Raw genomic sequence first — 19467 nt, 5'->3', positions numbered from 1 at the left:
ACAAATTTATTTTTTCAGCCATATAAACTATGTTACTGTGCCATTGTAAAAAATGTGGTGTACCAGGGGGAAATTTGGAGATGAATACATGGAATTTGATGTGCACCAGCAAGCAGAAAGGAAGGTGTCATGTCTGATGTAGACAGACAATAGAAAGCACAACATTGATATTTCATACCTGGTAGTCTTGGAGGCAGGGTCTCAACTTCAACCACATTGGAATATGGCCCCCAGCCTGACACTGTCTTGGCTCCCATCTTGAAGTAATATTTGGTCCCACTTTGCAAACCGTCCACTTCTGCACTAAAAGTATTTCCTATGTAAAACAAAGCATACTGTCTTATAACAGTACAAATGGAATGTGCCAGTGTTAACTACAATATATTCCACTAGTAAGCAGATCATGTAATGGTTTATATGTATGTCTAAAATGGAAAGGTTGTCCAACAAATAAATTAATGTATGCTGGTAATACACACAAAAATAATAATTTTTTGATTAGAATTTTTTTTAAAATATGCTCTTGTGTCTAGATATTGCTGTTATATGCTTGTCATGGTGCCCCCTGCTGTTCTTTTAATTCTCCCTCTGGTGGTCACACATGCCTAGTAGCTCAGTCCCACTGCCTGGGTCCTCCCCTGGTGAATCATGGATCAGCAAAAACGCTTCCGTCATGATAATACAACCATCTGCATCTGTTATGAACGGATCCGGTTGTATTATCATTAAAATAGCCATGACGGATCCGTCACAAACTCCATTGAAAGTCAATAGGGGACGGGTCAGTTTCTATTGTGTTTGGATCTCAATAGCGAAAAGGGAAAGCGCAAGTGTGAAAGTAGCCTTATTCATTCCATAAAAAGAACTAAGGCTACTTTCACACTAGCGTTAAAGTTTTCTGGTATTGAGTTCGGTCATAGGAGCTCAATACTAGGAAAAAAACGCTTCAGTTTTGTCCCATTGCGTTCTGAATGGGAAGCAATCCATTCAGTATGCATCAGGATGTGCAGACCTTTAACCTCCTCAGGACCGCCGTACGCAGGATTGCGTCCTGCCGGCGGTCCTGCTCTTCTGGGTGGACGCATATACGCGTCCTCCCGCGAGAGCCGAGATTTCCTGTGAACGCGCGCGCACAGGCGCGCGCGCTCACAGGAACGGAAGGTAAGCGAGTAGATCTCCAGCCTGCCAGCGGCGATCGCTCGCTGGCAGGCTGGAGATCCGAATTTTTTAACCCCTAACAGGTATATTAGACGCTGTTTTCATAACAGCGTCTAATATACCTCCTACCTGGTCCTCTGGTGGTCCCTTTTGTTAGGATCGACCACCAGAGGACTCAGGTAGGTCAGTACAGTAGCACCAAACACCACACCACACTACACTACACTACACTACACCCCCCCCCCCGTCACTTATTAACCCCTTATAAACCCCTGATCACCCATGATCACCCCATATAAACTCCCTGATCACCCCCCTGTCATTGATCACCACCCTGTCATTGATCATCCCCCTGTCAGGCTCCGTTCAGACGTCCGTATGATTTTTACGGATCCACGGATACATGGATCGGATCCGCAAAAAGCATACGGACGTCTGAATGGAGCCTTACAGGGGGGTGATCAATGACAGGCGGGTGATCACCCATATACACTCCCTGATCACCCCCTGTCATTGATCACCCCCCTGTCATTGATCACCCCCCTGTCATTGATCACCCCCCTGTAAGGCTCCATTCAGACGTCCACATGATTTTTACGGATCCATGGATACATGGATCGGATCCGCAAAACACATGCGGACGTCTGAATGGAGCCTTACAGGGGGTGATCAATGACAGGCGGGTGATCACCCATATACACTCCCTGATCACCCCCCCTGTCATTGATAACCCCCCTGTAAGGCTCCATTCAGACGTCCGCATGTGTTTTGTGGATCCGATCCATGTATCCATGGATCCGTAAAAATCATGCGGACGTCTGAATGGAGCCTTACAGGGGGGTGATCAATGACAGGCGGGTGATCACCCATATACACTCCCTGATCACCCCCCTGTCATTGATAACCCCCCTGTAAGGCTCCATTCAGACGTCCGCATGTGTTTTGTGGATCCGATCCATGTATCCATGGATCCGTAAAAATCATGCGGACGTCTGAATGGAGCCTTACAGGGGGGTGATCAATGACAGACGGGTGATCACCCATATACACTCCCTGATCACCCCCTGTCATTGATCACCCCCCTGTAAGGCTCCATTCAGACGTCCGCATGATTTTTACGGATCCATGGATACATGGATCGGATCCGCAAAACACATGCGGATGTCTGAATGGAGCCTTACAGGGGGGGTGATCATTGACAGGGGGCTGATCACCCTGATCACCCCCTGTCATTGATAACCCCCCTGTAAGGCTCCATTCAGACGTCCGCATGTGTTTTGTGGATCCGATCCATGTATCCGTAAAAAATCATGCGGATGTCTGAATGGAGCCTTACAGGGGGGGTGATCAGTGACAGGGGGGTGATCACCCTGATCACCCCCTGTCATTGATAACCCCCTTGTAAGGCTCCATTCAGACGTCCGCATGTGTTTTGTGGATCCGATCCATGTATCCATGGATCCGTAAAAAATCATGCGGATGTCTGAATGGAGCCTTACAAGGGGGGGTGATCAGTGACAGGGGGGTGATCACCCTGATCACCCCCTGTCATTGATAACCCCCTTGTAAGGCTCCATTCAGACGTCCGCATGTGTTTTGTGGATCCGATCCATGTATCCATGGATCCGTAAAAAATCATGCGGATGTCTGAATGGAGCCTTACAGGGGGGGTGATCATTGACAGGGGGGTGATCACCCTGATCACCCCCTGTCATTGATAACCCCCCTGTAAGGCTCCATTCAGACGTCCGCATGTGTTTTGTGGATCCGATCCATGTATCCATGGATCCGTAAAAATCATGCGGATGTCTGAATGGAGCCTTACAGGGGGGGTGATCAGTGACAGGGGGGTGATCAGGGAGTCTATATGGGTGATCACCCCCCTGTCATTGATCACCCCCCTCTCATTGATCACTCCCCTGTCATTGATCACCCCCCTGTCATTGATCACCCCCCTGTCATTGATCACCCCCCCCTGTAAGGCTCCATTCAGACATTTTTTTGGGCACAAGTTAGCAGAAATTTTTTGTTTGTTTTTGTTTTTTCTTACAAAGTCTCATATTCTACTAACTTGTGTCAAAAAATAAAATCTCACATGGACGCACCATACCCCTCACGGAATCCAAATGCGTAAACATTTTTAGACATTTATATTCCAGACTTCTTCTCACGCTTTAGGGCCCCTAAAAAGCCAGGGCAGTATAAATACCCCACATGTGACCCCATTTCGGAAAGAAGACACCCCAAGGTATTCCGTGAGGGGCATATTGAGTCCATGAAAGATTGAAATTTTTGTCCTAAGTTAGCGGAAAGTGAGACTTTGTGAGAAAAAAACAAAAAAAAAAATCAATATCCGCTAACTTATGCAAAAAAATAAAAATTCTAGGAACTCGCCATGCCCCTCATTGAATACCTTGGGGTGTCTTCTTTCCAAAGTGGGGTCACATGTGGGGTATTTATACTGCCCTGGCTTTTTAGGGGCCCGAAAGTGTGAGAAGAAGTCTGGGATCCAAATGTCTAAAAATGCCCTCCTAAAAGGAATTTGGGCCCCTTTGCGCATCTAGGCTGCAAAAAAGTGTCACACATGTGGTATCGCCGTACTCAGGAGAAGTTGGGGAATGTGTTTTGGGGTGTCATTTTACATATACCCATGCTGGGTGAGAAAAATATCTTGGTCAAATGCCAACTTTGTATAAAAAAATGGGAAAAGTTGTCTTTTGCCAAGATATTTCTCTCACCCAGCATGGGTATATGTAAAATGACCCCCCAAAACACATTGCCCAACTTCTCCTGAGTACGGCGATACCACATGTGTGACACTTTTTTGCAGCCAAGGTGGGCAAAGGGGCACATATTCCAAAGTGCACCTTTCGGATTTCGCAGGCCATTTTTTACACATTTTGATTGCAAGGTACTTCTCACACATTTGGGCCCCTAAATTGCCAGGGCAGTATAACTACGCCACAAGTGACCCCATTTTGGAAAGAAGACACCCCAAGGTATTCCGTGAGGGGCACGGCGAGTTCCTAGAATTTTTTGTCACAAGTTAGCGGAAAATGATGATTTTTCTTTTTTTTTCTTTTTTCCTTACAAAGTCTCATATTCCACTAACTTGCGACAAAAAATAAAAAATTCTAGGAACTCGCCATGCCCCTCACGGAATACCTTGGGGTGTCTTCTTTCCAAAATGGGGTCACTTGTGGGGTAGTTATACTGCCCTGGCAATTTAGGGGCCCAAATGTGTGAGAAGTACCTTGCAATCAAAATGTGTAAAAAATGGCCTGCAAAATCTGAAAGGTGCACTTTGGAACATGTGCCCCTTTGCCCACCTTGGCAGCAAAAAAGTGTGACACATCTGGTATCGCCGTACTCAGGAGAAGTTGGGGAATGTGTTTTGGGGTGTCATTTTACATATACCCATGCTGGATGAGAGAAATATCTTGGCAAAAGACAACTTTTCCCATTTTTTTATACAAAGTTGGCATTTGACCAAGATATTTTTCTCACCCAGCATGGGTATATGTAAAATGACACCCCAAAACACATTCCCCAACTTCTCCTGAGTACGGCGATACCAGATGTGTCACACTTTTTTGCTGCCAAGGTGGGCAAAGGGGCACATATTCCAAAGTGCACCTTTTGGATTTCACCGGTCATTTTTTACACATTTTGATTGCAAAGTTCTTCTCACACATTTGGGCCCCTAAATTGCCAGGGCAGTATAACTACGCCACAAGTGACCCCATTTTGGAAAGAAGACACCCCAAGGTATTCTGTGAGGGGCATGGTGAGTTCCTAGAATTTTTTATTTTTTGTCGCAAGTTAGTGGAATATGAGACTTTGTAAGAAAAAATAAAAAAAATAAAATCATCATCATTTTCCGCTAACTTGTGACAAAAAATAAAAAGTTCTATGAACTCACTATGCCCATCAGCGAATACCTTAGGGTGTCTACTTTCCGAAATGGGGTCATTTGTGGGGTTTTCTACTGTTTGGGCATTGTAGAACCTCAGGAAACATGACAGGTGCTCAGAAAGTCAGAGCTGTTTCAAAAAGCGGAAATTCACATTTTTGTACCATAGTTTGTAAATGCTATAACTTTTACCCAAACCATTTTTTTTTTTTGCCCAAACATTTTTTTTTTTATCAAAGACATGTAGAACAATAAATTTGGCGAAAAATTTATATATGGATGTCGTTTTTTTTGCAAAATTTTACAGCTGAAAGTGAAAAATGTCATTTTTTTGCAAAAAAATCGTTACATTTTGATTAATAACAAAAAAAGTAAAAATGTCAGCAGCAATAAAATACCACCAAATGAAAGCTCCATTAGTGAGAAGAAAAGGAGGTAAAATTCATTTGGGTGGTAAGTTGCATGACCGAGCGATAAACGGTGAAAGGAGTGTAGTGCCGAAGTGTAAAAAGTGCTCTGGTCATGAAGGGGGTTTCACCTAGCGGGGCTGAAGTGGTTAAACCCGTGAAAAAGATAAATACTGAATCCGTTTTTTCCAGATGACACCAGAAAGACTGATGCATTTGTCAGACGGATCCGCATCCGGATCCAGAAACAAATGATAATATCCGTTTGCATACGGATTTCCGTATCCGGCAGGCAGTTCTGACAACGGAACTGAATGCTGGATTCTTCTAACGCTAGTGTGAAAGTACCCTAAATTAGGGCTCTTTCACACTTGCGTTGTCCGGATCCGGCGTGTACTCCACTTGCCGGAATTACACGCCGGATCCGGAAAAACGCAAGTGTACTGAAAGCATTTGAAGACGGATCCATCTTCAAAATGCTTTCAGTGTTACTATGGCAGCCAGGACGCTATTAAAGTCCTGGTTGCCATAGTAGTAGTGGGGAGCGGGGGAGCGGTATACTTACAGTCCGCGCGGCTCCCGGGGCGCTCCAGAATGCGCCATGCGATCACGTGATCCATGCGCTTGGGGCGCCCTGTCGTCACTCTGGAGCACCCCGGGAGCCGCACGGACGGTAAGTATACTGCTCCCCCCGCTCCCCGCTACACTTTACCATGGCTGCCAGGACTTTAGCGTCCCGGCAGCCATGGTAACCATTGAGAAAAAGCTAAACGTCGCATCCGGCAATGCGCCGAAACGACGTTTAGCTTAAGGCCGGATCCGGATCAATGCCTTTCAATGGGCATTCATTCCGGATCCGGCCTTGCGGCAAGTCTTCAGGATTTTTGGCCGGAGCAAAAAGCGCAGCATGCTGCGGTATTTTCTCCGGCCAAAAAACGTTCCGTTCCGGAACTGAAGACATCCTGATGCATCCTGAACGGATTTCACTCCATTCAGAATGCATTAGGATAAAACTGATCAGGAATCTTCCAGCATAGAGCCCCGACGACGGAACTCTATGCCAGAAGACAATAACGCAGGTGTGAAAGAGCCCTAAGCACATCAGCATCCTCTACACACATCGCTCTAGGACTTCGCTACAATGTATCAGTCTGGAATTCAAGCTCAGAGAATTGCCAAGACTGGATACAATTGTATCCCCTTCTCATCTGACAGCAGGAACGGGTACACATGGGTTTGCAGCTTGGGAATGTGAAGAATAATGCTAGCAAATATCTTGAAAATGACATGGAAATTAAATGTAAAGAACATCAGAAAGTTATCAAACTTTTCACGTCGGCCTCATGCACACAACTGTGTCCGTATTGCATTTGTTCTGTGGGCAATCCACATTTTTCCACTCCCATTACCAGAAATGACTATTTTTGTTTGTGATACGGATAAGGCTACATTCACGCGAACGTTAGGGCTCCGTGCCCATGCTGCGGACCGCAAATTGCGGTCCACAATGCATGGGCACAGACCGTGGGCCAGCAGCATTCCATCCGCAATCCGCATCTGATGGTCTGCACCGCAAAAAAGTAGTGCATGCTCTACTTTTTTGCGGTGCGGAGGCACGGGCAGAAACACCACAGAAGTACTCCGTAGTGCTTCCGTGGGGTTCCAATCTGTGCCTCCATTCTGCATTTCCGTGATTGCGGACCCATTCAAGTGATACGGCCACGGGGGGCACACGGTCGTGTGCATGTAGCCTTAGAATAGGACATGTTCTAAATTTGCAGAACGGACACACGGACGCGGACAGCTGTGTTTTATTTTTTTTTATTTTATACAAATTAATGGGTCTGTGTGTAATCCACAAAAAAGGCAGATCAGACACGGATGCAAAATACGGTTGTGTGGATGAGGCCTAATACACCAATTAAGCGTTATCAACCTAAATGCCCTTTATTGATCATTAATATACACTCCAATTTTCTTAACATGATTATAACAATCCATATCATTAACAGATACGATTAATTTTTTTTAAAGGGTAATCCTATTTCAAACAACAAGGGGTTTCCAAGTTCGGCCCATTCACATGACTTGTATGGCCATCGTGCCCGTGTAGCGGATCACAAACAGCAGGTCCGCACAAGACGGGCCCCGGCTGTGTAAAATCTGCATCTCGGTGTGGACACATTGACTTGAATGGGTCCACCATCCGCAAGATACGGCAAAAGATAGGACATGCCCTCTCTTTGTGAAGCAGAGGCACGTATCGGAAGCCCATGGAAACACATGGAAGCCTTTCCATGGGCTTCTGATCCGTGCCTTCGCACCGCAAAAGAGAGGGCATGTCCAATATTTTGCCGTATGTTTGGATCACAGACTCATTCAAGTCAATGGGTCAGCACCGCAACTCACACTTCACACGGCCGGCGCCCGTGTTTTTCAGACCCACAGGCATGGCAGCCATATGGTCGTGTGAATTGGGCCTTAAATGAATGCTTTCCCAGCAGCAGTGAATGTCGGGAAATAACATACTTCCTCCTCCCTGCACTGATGTCATCTTCCTGGCTGCAGTGGTGACGTTCCACACACTTCTCTTCACTGTGCAACTATCACTGTTCTCAGCAGTACACCGCGCGAGACGGAGGCCAGTTAGCGTGTATGGGACATTACTGCGGCAGCAAGGAAGACAAATGCCGATGATGTGGAGCGAAGCATGGCACAACACCACCAAAATCAGACTGAAGCCCCCCCTCACTAATACCTATCACGGAATACACTACCCCAACCATTCACACCACCTACCACCATTGCCAATACCACACACCCCCTGACCACCCACAACCCCAATAAGACATCACCACACTACATAATACCCCCTTAATATAAATATTAAAGAAATTATCCAATCGGATTTCACCAAAAATCCACACTCACAAATGAATAAACTTAGACCACAGTATCTCCACAAACGTAATCAATTCCCGAAAAAATTGAACACACCCAAACTCCTGTTAGAACCTCCACAGCAGTTTGGATCATGAAATACCGGATCCACCACCCTACACAACACCCCCTACACAATGAATATGCCTATAAAAAACATCCAAAAAACGCACCATTGAAAAAACACAAATATACCACCGGAAACCCAAATTAGGGTCCCTATATATTAAACATGCCAAAAAACAAAACTAATACACTATTGACAGAAAACGCAGCGGTACCGCAACAGACAAAAAAATTCTGATCAAGCTAGAAATCCTAAGCGAATAAAGAACTAAATTAATAACCAGTACAACACATAATGTATTCAGCAGAACAAGTGTACAGTAAAGTAGGCAATGATTCGCATTTCATCCAAAAATGTGGATCCCATTTAAAAAATTTTGGACCCTAGCCAAAAAAATCGGATCTTATAAAATTCGGACACTACATTGCATTCAGTAAAACAAACATATAGAAAGGAAACCATTCAACCAATACAGCAGGCAAACACTCGCATTCTATCAAAAAATTCGGATCCCATTTAAAAATTCGGATCCCATCCAATCTTTAGAAATAAGAAATTCGGATGCCACCTGATGGTTCACAAACTGAACCAACTCTCGAAAAAAACAGATCCAAAAATCGGACACATCCAGATTTTCGATGGAACCACTATACTCAAAAGTTCGGATCATGAAAAATCGGATCCAGTCCAGGTCTTTGAAAGATCCAAAAGCACTATATAAGGCAACACAATAGCAGTCAGAGGGCTACCACTGATGAAGAAGGCAGCTAAGACCTTCGAAACGCGTCTAGTGACTCCCCTCTAAATCTGCAAGAAATTCTATCCTGGAAGCGCTTCCAAACAATCGATCACATCCGAATTCTCTGGATCGTAAAAAGATCGCGAAAAGCTCGAAAGTTTGAAAAATAAAGATCGGTAAAGACACGTGAGACGCCAGATAAGTGACGTCACACCCACGTGGATCGCAAAAGACCGGGAAACAGCCATCTCAGAGCGCAGCCAAGACGCTCCACCAGCCGAGACACCGACATTTTACAGAGAAGGTAACCAGTCAGGATTCAGCCCTCCCTAGTGTGTGGGACACCACACCAGGTGCAGTATCCGACTGATATATTACCAATATTTTTATATCTTTTATCTTGTTGTCACTATACATTTTTTTTACTGTGACCAATACTAATGTTCAGATAACAAGCCCCAAACAGGGCAACATCGTACCTTCTTTTCTGCAATATATCTATACACTTCCATATATTTGAGACTCTTAATATATATATTTTCTATATTTTTATGAACTATAGACAAATGGACACAATGAATTACTGAACTAATGAACCTACTAAAGGTGGAAACCATTATTGAACCACCACCAGAGTGCCTTACTCCTGCATCTACCTCTGCACATTTTTTCTCATTTTTTTCATTGTGCATCCGCACCACCGTGAATTACAATTTTCATTTTTTATATAGCTTTTACATTTTATACCTTATCCCTTATTTTTAGATTGTATCCTCAAAAATAAATACGCATTTTTATTACCATACCCGTGTATATTGCTCCTTCAGTATCACTGCTAGATGTAGAGTGCCGGTTTTTACTTATCCTTCTAATGGCACAACGAGTGACAGGGGAGTTCAACTTCATTTACTATTTTATCATATTTACTGCTCCCATGAAAATATTTTTATTTAACTTGTACAACCAAATTAACATAAAAGGTTTAGTCATTTGGAAAATGCTTAAAGGGGCTTTCCGAGATTTTAATATCGATGACCTATCCTTAGGATAGGTCATCAATATCAGATCAGCTGGTTAGAGAGAAGGCCGCAGTCCGTGCCAGCATAGCATTCCCTTCATTGTATACCTGCTCGCTGTCAGCATCGCAGCGGTGAGCAACTGTACGTAATTACAAGAAGCCGTCCCATTCACTTCAATGGGAAGGATCGTCCCATTAAAGTGTATAGGAAGGGAGACTCCTGCTGGAAGAAATGCTGCATACCGTATTCTATTCTAAGAGCATGATTTTTCCATATAAAAACTCTTCTGTAACTATTGATAAGTCTGCAAGAACCTTTAAAAATGAATCAGGCGAGAGATGTTCGCACAGGCGGAGTCAAGCTGCGATATTAACAATCTAATTCTTGTGGTCTTGTATAAGGCTACATTCACAAGACTGTATCCATTTTGCAGTCCGCAAATCGCGGATCCGCAATATACGTATACTGCCCTTGTTCCATCCACATTTTTTTTGAGGACCTATTGACTCCAATGGGTCCTTGGACCGCATTTTATGGACCGGACATATGGATGCAGACAGCACACAGACAGTATTCCTATTTTGCGGATCCACGACTCGTGGCTTGCAAAACGGATACTGTTGTGTGCATGAGGCCTTAGTCACAATTATGGTCTTAGGGCTCTTTCACATCTGCGTTATAGTCTTCCGGCATAGAGTTCCGTCATCGGGGCTCTATGCCGGAAGAATACTGATCAGGATTTTCCTAATGCATTCTGAATGGACAGTCCGTCCTTCAGGATGCATCAGGATGTCTTCCGTTCCGGAACGGAACGTTTTTTGGCCGCAGCAAATAGCGCAGCATGCTGCGCTTTTTGCTCCGGCCAAAAATCCGGAACACTTGCCGCAAGCCCGGATCCGGAATGAATGCCCATTGAAAGGCATTGATCCGGATCCGGCCTTAAGCTAAACGTCGTTTCGGCGCATTGCCGGATGCGACATTTAGCTTTTTCTCAATGGTTACCATGGCTGCCGGGACGCTAAAGTCCTGGCAGCCATGGTAAAGTGCAGTGGGGAGCGGGGGAGCAGCATACTTACCATCCGTGCGGCTCCCGGGGCGCTCCAGAGTGACGTCAGGGCGCCCCACGCGCATGGATCACGTGATCGCATGGACACGTCATCCATGCGCATGGGGCGCTCTGACGTCATTCTGGAGCGCCCCGGGAGCCGTACGGATGGTAAGTATGCTGCTCCCCCGCTCCCCACTACTACTATGGCAACCAGGACTTTAATAGCGTCCTGGCTGCCATAGTAACACTGAAAGCATTTTGAAGACGGATCCATCTTCAAATGCTTTCAGTTCACTTGTGTTTTTCCGGATCTGGCGTGTAATTCCGGCAAGTGGAGTACACGCCGGATCCGGACAACGCAAGTGTGAAAGAGGCCTTAGGCACATATAATGATGAGGGACAGCACAAAGATCTTAGAAGTTGAAAAACTTAGCATGTATCTACTGATGACCATATAACATTCTACACATACCGTCCTTGGTTAAAACAGTCCACATTCCATCAGGGTGGCTTTTATTGGCAGTGTATAGTATTAGATACTGCACAATTATTCCATTTGATTCCACCGGGGGGCGCCAGTGCATCTGTACAGAAAACGGTGACAATGGCTCCAGAACCAGGTCAGCGGGAGCCGAGAACGGTCCTAAAGTAAGAGTCACAATTTAGAGGAAGAGACATAAAAGGTGCCAATCAGATGCATGGTAGAATGGACGTGTTAAAAGGTGTTTTCCAGGTGTTTAAAGGAGTTGTAAAGGAAAGATGACTTACTGCTCCCCGTCCCTTCTCCTCCTGGCCTCCAATGCTTCGTTGGGCTCCCTCAATGTCAACATCACCGGCCTAAGCAATGACCAGAACCCCTTACGTCATACAAATGGTCACATGACACAAAGGGTCTCTGCCGCGGCCAGTAATTGGTTGCGCCGATGTCAAACTGGATGGTGACATTAAGGGAGCCCAGCGGAGGATCGCAGGCCAGGAGGAGAAGGGACGGTAAGCAGGTAAGTCATCTTTCCTTTACAGGTCCTACAAGTCGGGGGGTGGGTTCTCATTCTTTCACAACCCTTTTATAGGGGTTGTACTATGAAAAAAGGACCTGCCCCCTGAGAAAGTGCACGCCCTATGAGCTTCGATTTTGAAATAAATCTAGCAGATCAATTGGAGAAATGAAAGGGCAGATCTTTGGATCCATGTGAAGTACAGGGCTCGTTCTAAGGCCTCCTGCTCACGACTGTATGGCTTTTTCAGTGTTTTGCAGTCTGTTTTTCACGGATACGTTTTTCCACTTTTTTTTTCCATTGTGTTTCCGTTTCCATTCCGTTTTTCCGTTCTGTTTTTCCGTGTGGCATATACAGTATACAGTAATTACATAGAAAAAAATTGGGCGGGGCATAACATTTTCAATAGATGGTTCTGCAAAAACGGAACGGATACGAAAGACATACGGAGTACATTGCGTATGTGTTCCATTTTTTTGGGCGGACCCATTGACTTGAATGGAGCCATGGAACGTGATTTGCGGGCAATAATAGGACATGTTCAATCTTTCAACGGAACGGAAAATCGGAAATATGGAAACGGAATGCATACGCAGTACATTCCGTTTTTTTTTTTCAAAACCATTAAAATGAATGGTTTCGTATACGGAATGCAAAAAACGGCTGTAAACGTAAAAAAAAAAGGTCATGTGCAGGAGGCCTAAGGGTCCATTCACACGTCCGTAGTGTATTGCGGATCCGCAATACACCTGGCCAGCACCCCCCATATAACTGCCTATTTTTGTCCGCAACATTTTTTTACCCCTTTAATATTGATGACCTATCCTCATAATAGGTCATGAATATCAGATCGACGGGGGTTCGACACCCAGCACTCTCGCTGATCAGCTGTTTGAAGAGGCCTCCCCACAACAGCGCCATCCATTGCATAACTGCTGCACTTGGTATTGCAGCCCAGGCCGATCAGATATTGCTGAACTATCTGGAGGACAGGTCATCGGTATTAAATGCCCCTTTGAATCAAAGTCTGATTATTTAACAATCGCCAAAGTGTTAGAAGGTGAAGAAGATATGCAAAGAGATATCTCCCAGAGAAAGAGAGGCGTCTCACTACTGCCATCTACTGGAAGTGGCTCCCTATGAGTTAATGTCTGACTTTTTAGCAAGCCTTGGAACATGACATATTCAGAATGGCAGATGCAAATGTCACTCACATTGGACTGTGACTTGATGTACAGTAACGATGAGCGAATCCATTCTGAACTAACCTGATTCCTACCAAATTTCCCAAAAACTTTGGATTCTAATAAACCCAATTTTTTTTGTGATTCATTTTGGGTAAATAGAGGGGGGAGAGAGAGAGAGAGACTAGAATGCTACTCTGGGTTTCTCAGCAATATATGCTAATCTAGGGGGTACTCTTTCGTAGTACTTAGCACCTAGTATGTGTAGTATGCATGCAGAGTATTATAGGCCAGGCAAAGTCCCTCTAGGTTTCTGGAAAAGATATTCAAATTAGCTTTCCTAAGCCTCTGGGATGCCAGCAGATGTAAGATGTGCTACTCGGCACCCTCCATAAGAAGAAATAGTATCCCAACCAAGGCCTCTCAGCAGGGACGTAGTTAAAGGCTCATGGGCCCTGGTGCAAGAGTTCAGCTTGTGCCCCTTTGTGGCCAGGGGCACAGAAGCAATAGCCTCTAGGCAAAAATTGAAATGGCACCCCCTCCAATGCCAAATTCTTGACCTAACCCCTTCCCTCCAGCCAGAGGTGTAACTTGACCAGCATGTACTTTCTATAATACCGATGTCTTCTTATGTAGCACAAGGGTCTTTGGCCCCCTCAGGCTCCTGGGCCCGGTAGCGACTGCTACCTCTGCACAAAGTTTCTTTTCTTAGCTCTGTTACAGGGTAGTTACCACGAAAGAGCTGTATTCCTGGTATGAGACACTCACTTTTCCGTATCCTTTGGAAAGGAGACTAGCTTGCATGTCTTTTTTCCAGAAGTATTATGTGAAGAGGCAAGCACAGCAATAGATAAAAAGTATTAGGCCCCTTTCACACAAGCGAGAATTCCGCGCGGGTGCAATGTGTGATGCGAACGAATTGCGCCCGCACGGAATCCGGACTCATTCATTTAAATGGGTCTGAGTATATAAGCGGTGGTTTTCACGCATCACTTTTGCGTTGCGTGAAAATCGCAGCATGTTCTATAAAAGTGAATGGGGCTGCGTGAAAAATGCATCGCATCCGCAAGCAAGTGCCGATGCGATTTTCACGGATGGTTGCTAAGAGATGTTGTTTGTAAACATTCAGTTTTTTTATCACGCGTGGGCAAAAAGCAGTAAATAGCATTGCACACACGCGATGCAACTGAATGCAATCGCAAACAAAACTGAATGGCTTGGTTTGCTAAATCGCACAGTTTTTTACTGAACGCATCCGCAACTCATCTGGACATAATCTGGACACGCTCGTCTGCAAAGGGCCTTATGAAAAAGCACTGATTGAACAGTTCAGGGCTACCACCAAAAACTCTCTCTCTCCCCCTCAGTTTGGTTTGGGCAGAATCAATTCGAGTCTGAACCAAATTTTGGGAAAAATTTGGCAGAACTGAAAAGAACCAAAAATCAAAAGGTTCGCTCTTCCCTAATGTACCGAAATACTGTAACCGAGGAGAACGCTGCAGAATCCACCACTGACCAAATACCGTCTCTTACTCACTATCTGGAAGGGTCATCTTTTCCACAATGTTACTATAGGGCCCATCAACTCCGGCTCCGCTGGACTGAACGGCAAACTCGTACCTGCTGTACGGTTTCAATCCACCAATCAGAATCTCTTCTGAAACACTGTGAACAGACAACATACAGGTGACAACATGCAGATTTCCGGGGCCTGACGTACATAGAGGACATAGCAGAGCACATGAGCTCCTGGGTACCTGTTATGGTAGGTGAACAGAGACGCATTCTTGGTTGCCGAAGGTCCACATCGTACAGTATATTTCACAATTTTGCTACTTATTATGGGTTTCCTCCATTTCACCACCATTGATGTAGAGCTGTTTGGCATCACTTGAATATGGCTGGGTGGCAAGGGTGGGATCTTCTGGTCTATGAGATCTTCAGAGACAACATACTGTTTAGAAGAACGATACTTAACAATCGCTTATACTGCCGGTGGCAAAGAAGAGCCTGACTCCATAGGGTGTTACTATTAATGTGAACTGAACCCAAGTAACTTTATTTTTCTTAAAGGGGTACTCCACTTTGAGCAAATAGAGTTTATTTTTGTATAATAAAAGGTTATACAGTTTCCCAATAAGGACCTCTGCTTGCTGGCATTCCATGGTTTACTTCAAATGGATAAAAATATGTCCTGGTCATGTGATGGACACAGAGCGGTAACAATCCATCCACTGGAAAGTATGGAAACAAATCAAGGTTCCTATTACATGACAGCCAGCACAGATCTTGAAACTGACACAGAAAGTTTAGCGGAAAATAGCACAACTTTCAGTATAGAAAGAATAACCTTTATTAGCTGTAACAGGAATACCCCTTTAAATCGCATGTCAATAGGAAGAAAAGGTTGCTTGAGCCCTGTCCTGTAGAAGGGTTACACTTCTACATTAGAACTATCAGGGACCTACCGGAGAACGCAGGACTTGTGATATCTGGAAAGTCCGCATCATAAACCTGGAGTCCTGCCACGCTGATCAGATATATGGAGCAGCCCCATTAGGCCTCCTTCACACTCAATTTTTTTGTGGCATTTTTGTTGTGACAAGCGTTTTTCAGGTTTTTTCCTATAGAGAATGCTTAAAGGGGTTGTCTCACTTCTTGATTTGTCTTCCAGGCAGCTCGCTAGGTGCACTTCCTGAGCTACCGGCGGCGGTGCTTATGCCTGTGCGCTCCCGAGGCTTCACATGCCTGCAGCCGGTGCCTTTTCTTTCTTTCTACCTGCTCCCAGGCTACTGTCATTGGGAGGAGAGCATATACGAGGTGGCCGGGATGGGAGGGCGTTAGTGCGTATGTGCAGCAATGTGCATGCTCCCACCATCCCAGCCACCAAACAGGCCAGCACTTTACTAACCACGGAGCAGACGCAGCCACCGCTGCTTGATTGCAGGGGTGGGCGTAACCCCTGACAACGAGCATGCTCTAAGGGACTACAAGATGGCAATTATCCAGGAGAGGAGGCCACACTACAACATGGAGTATATTAGTAAGTGCTTCATTATAGCATTAAATTCAACATGAGTTTAAGGCCTCATGCGCACGACCGTTGTGTGCTTTGCGGTCCGCAAATTGCGTATACGCAAAACACGGAAGGCGTCCGTGTGCGTTCCGCAATTTGCGGAACGGCACAGACAGCCATTGATATAACTGCCTATTCTTGTCCGAAAACGGACAAGAATAGGACAGATTATATTTTTTGGGCGGAGCAACAGATGCGGACAGCTGGGGGGCCCAACGCTGACCCGAACGCCCACATACTGCGGCGGGGCACGGGAGCGCATAGCTCCCTGTCCCGTCGCCGATCATCGGCATTCACCGCATAGGCCTCAGGCCTTGTAGGCCTGAGGCCTATGCGGTAGTGAAATCCCGGCGCAGGCGTGCGTGATGACGTCATCGCGCGCCTGTGCCGGGACGCAGCACTGTGACGCGCCTGACTCATCCCGCCCGCCTTCCTCTGCGAGCAAGCGCCTGGACATAGGTGAGTATTCATTTTTTCATTTTTTGTTCATTTTTTATTTTTTTATTTCATTTGCCTACTTGGGGGGGACACAGGAGTACCTATTAGGGAAGATAAATCGATTACATGGGGGGGAATGTGGGGGCTGTATGGGGCCAAATTATTATGGGAGGGAATACTATGTGGGGGCAAATTACTAGATGGGGCAGTGTGGGGGCAAATTATTATGAGGGAATACTATGTGGGGGCAAATTACTATGTGGGGCAAATTATTATGAGAGGGACTACTATGTGGGGGCAAATTTCTATCTGGGGTAGTGTGGGGGAAACTATTGTGTGAGGGTAATTGCTATGTGGGGACTATGTGGGGGCAAATTACTATGTGGGGGAAACTATTGTGTGGGGGCAGTGTGGGGGAAATTGCCATGTGGGGACAGTGTGGGGTAATTGCTATGTGGGGGCAAATTGCTATGTGGGGGCAAATTGCTATGTGGGGGCAAATTAATATGTGGGGGCAAATTATTATGAGAGGGACTACTATGTGGGGGCAAATTACTAGATGGGGCAGTGTGGGGGCAAATTACTAGATGGGGCAGTGTGGGGGCAAATTACTAGATGGGGCAGTGTGGGGGCAAATTGCTATGTGGGGGCAGTGTGGGGGCAAATTGCTATGTGGGGGCAGTGTGGGGCAAATTACTATATGGGGGCAGTGTGGGGCAAATTACTGTGTGGGGGCAAACTACTATATGGGGCAGTTTGGGGGAAATTACTGTGTGGGGGCAAATTACTATGGGGGGATTACTATGTGGGGGCAGTGTGGTGGAAATTACTATATGGGGGTGTTGCTATTGGGGAGGCACTAAAGGGGCAATTCTATTATTTCTGGGGACACTATACAGGGATTATTGCCTGGAGCACAATAGAGGGTGGTATTATTACTCGGGGCACTCTAGGGGACATTATAGCTGCTGTGGACACTATAGGAACATTTGGGGTAATTTATCAAACTGGTGTAATGCAGAACTGGCTTAGTTGCCCATAGCAGCCAATCAGATTCCACCTTTCATATTTGACAGCTCTTTTGGAAATCCAGTTCTACTTTACACCAGTTTGATAAATTACCCCAATTATATCTATCAGGGTCACTATTTTTTCAGCAGTATAGTTCCTGGGGCATTGGGAAGACAACGGGCACAGTATTGGGGGTGGCAGGATGACACTGTGGGGACACCAGGATGAGGAGGTTGATGGAAAAATTGAGAAATCTAACGTGTCTGTGTTACAAACTGTAGAGACGAGATGCGGCTAAAAGAATTTGCCATGGTGGTCTGGGTCAAATGGAGGAGAAGAGGAAAGAGAAGGTCTACATGACAGGAGATGTCACTGGATGTAACAGGTATGTGGTGCTGTATTCTCCTCCATGGCTTTTTTATTACAATTATATGTATTTTAAATTTGACGACCACATTTTTCAGTTTAGGACCCAATTTGGGGTATTTTTTTTTGTCTGAAGATGTCATATGGCCTAAGAAGAGACTGTGGCGCTCATAAAGCACTGCAGCCTCTTCATACAAAAAAACAAAAAACAAAACTAAAATGGAGGGGAAGGGGGGGGGGCCCAAGTTGGGTAGACAGCCCCGGGCCTATCCTGCACTTAATCCGCCCCTGGCCTCCGTCGATCAGCTGTTTAAAAGAAGCTGCGATGCTTCGGTGAGCCCCGCCGCCTCCAGGAATTTTACCAAACACAGCTCTGGATAGCAGCTGTGTTTGGTATTGCAGCCTAGTCCATTTCACTTGAATGTGACTGAGCTGAACCTACTGTATGTGACCGAAGAATGTGACGTCACTGGCCTAGGAAACAAAGGGCTTATAGGTGGGGTGCCAGGAGTCCGAGGACAAGTCATCAGTATTAAACACTTGGAGAGCCCAGTCAATAAAAAATAAAATAAATAAAAAAAACATTATAAAATGACAGATATAAGTCAACTGATCCTTACCTGGTGGTATAGCCAGGGTCGACCTGGTTCTTCCCTCCCACATGACCGTCTGCACTTCCTGCTTCTTATTGTATGCCACCAGTTTGACTTGGTATAGCTGCCGAGGTGCTGATACAGATTTGGAAGACAAGAGAGTTATAAAACATAGAATCTTGGGTGAATGGAGAATAGGCCACAGCGTTATCAGCTCTGGGGGTTCAACCTCTGGGACCAGTGGCGGATCCAGGGGGGGGCAACGGGGCAATTGTGGAAGCGCTCATCTCCAGTCATCTGTATTGCCGTCCTCAGGACAGCGACACAGATGCCTGCCTGTGCTGCGGTAGGGGATGGAGAGGCGTGTCCCTTTCCCTTCCTCTGATAGGCTGCAGGCACTAAGCCAGTAGCCTATCAGAGGCCGGCGCAGGCTGGGACCCTCAATATTCCCAAGAACAAAAAGGTTGAGGTTCCTCTGGCTTTTTGCCTGCACACAAACACTCATGGCCCACA

At 45.7% G+C, this 19467-nt stretch overlaps 1 protein-coding gene across 1 annotated transcript in view; it reads right to left on the bottom strand.

The window, feature by feature from the left end:
• IGDCC4 (immunoglobulin superfamily DCC subclass member 4) overlaps positions 1-19467 on the bottom strand; it is a 118449-nt gene that overhangs the window by 8871 nt on the left and 90111 nt on the right. Inside the window, exons 12-16 of the mRNA XM_044279389.1 lie at positions 18982-19089; positions 15228-15408; positions 15008-15135; positions 11764-11934; positions 179-316 (exon numbers count right to left, since the gene is read on the bottom strand). Of these exons, the coding sequence (XP_044135324.1) occupies positions 179-316; positions 11764-11934; positions 15008-15135; positions 15228-15408; positions 18982-19089 (726 nt within the window). The remainder of the gene's footprint in view (positions 1-178; positions 317-11763; positions 11935-15007; positions 15136-15227; positions 15409-18981; positions 19090-19467) is intronic.

The sequence above is a fragment of the Bufo gargarizans genome, chromosome 2 (genome assembly GCF_014858855.1).
Source record: "Bufo gargarizans isolate SCDJY-AF-19 chromosome 2, ASM1485885v1, whole genome shotgun sequence".
In the NCBI taxonomy this organism is placed as follows: domain Eukaryota; kingdom Metazoa; phylum Chordata; class Amphibia; order Anura; family Bufonidae; genus Bufo; species Bufo gargarizans.
The sequence above is the reverse complement of the archived record's forward strand: the minus strand, read 5'-3'. Positions and strand labels throughout refer to the sequence as shown.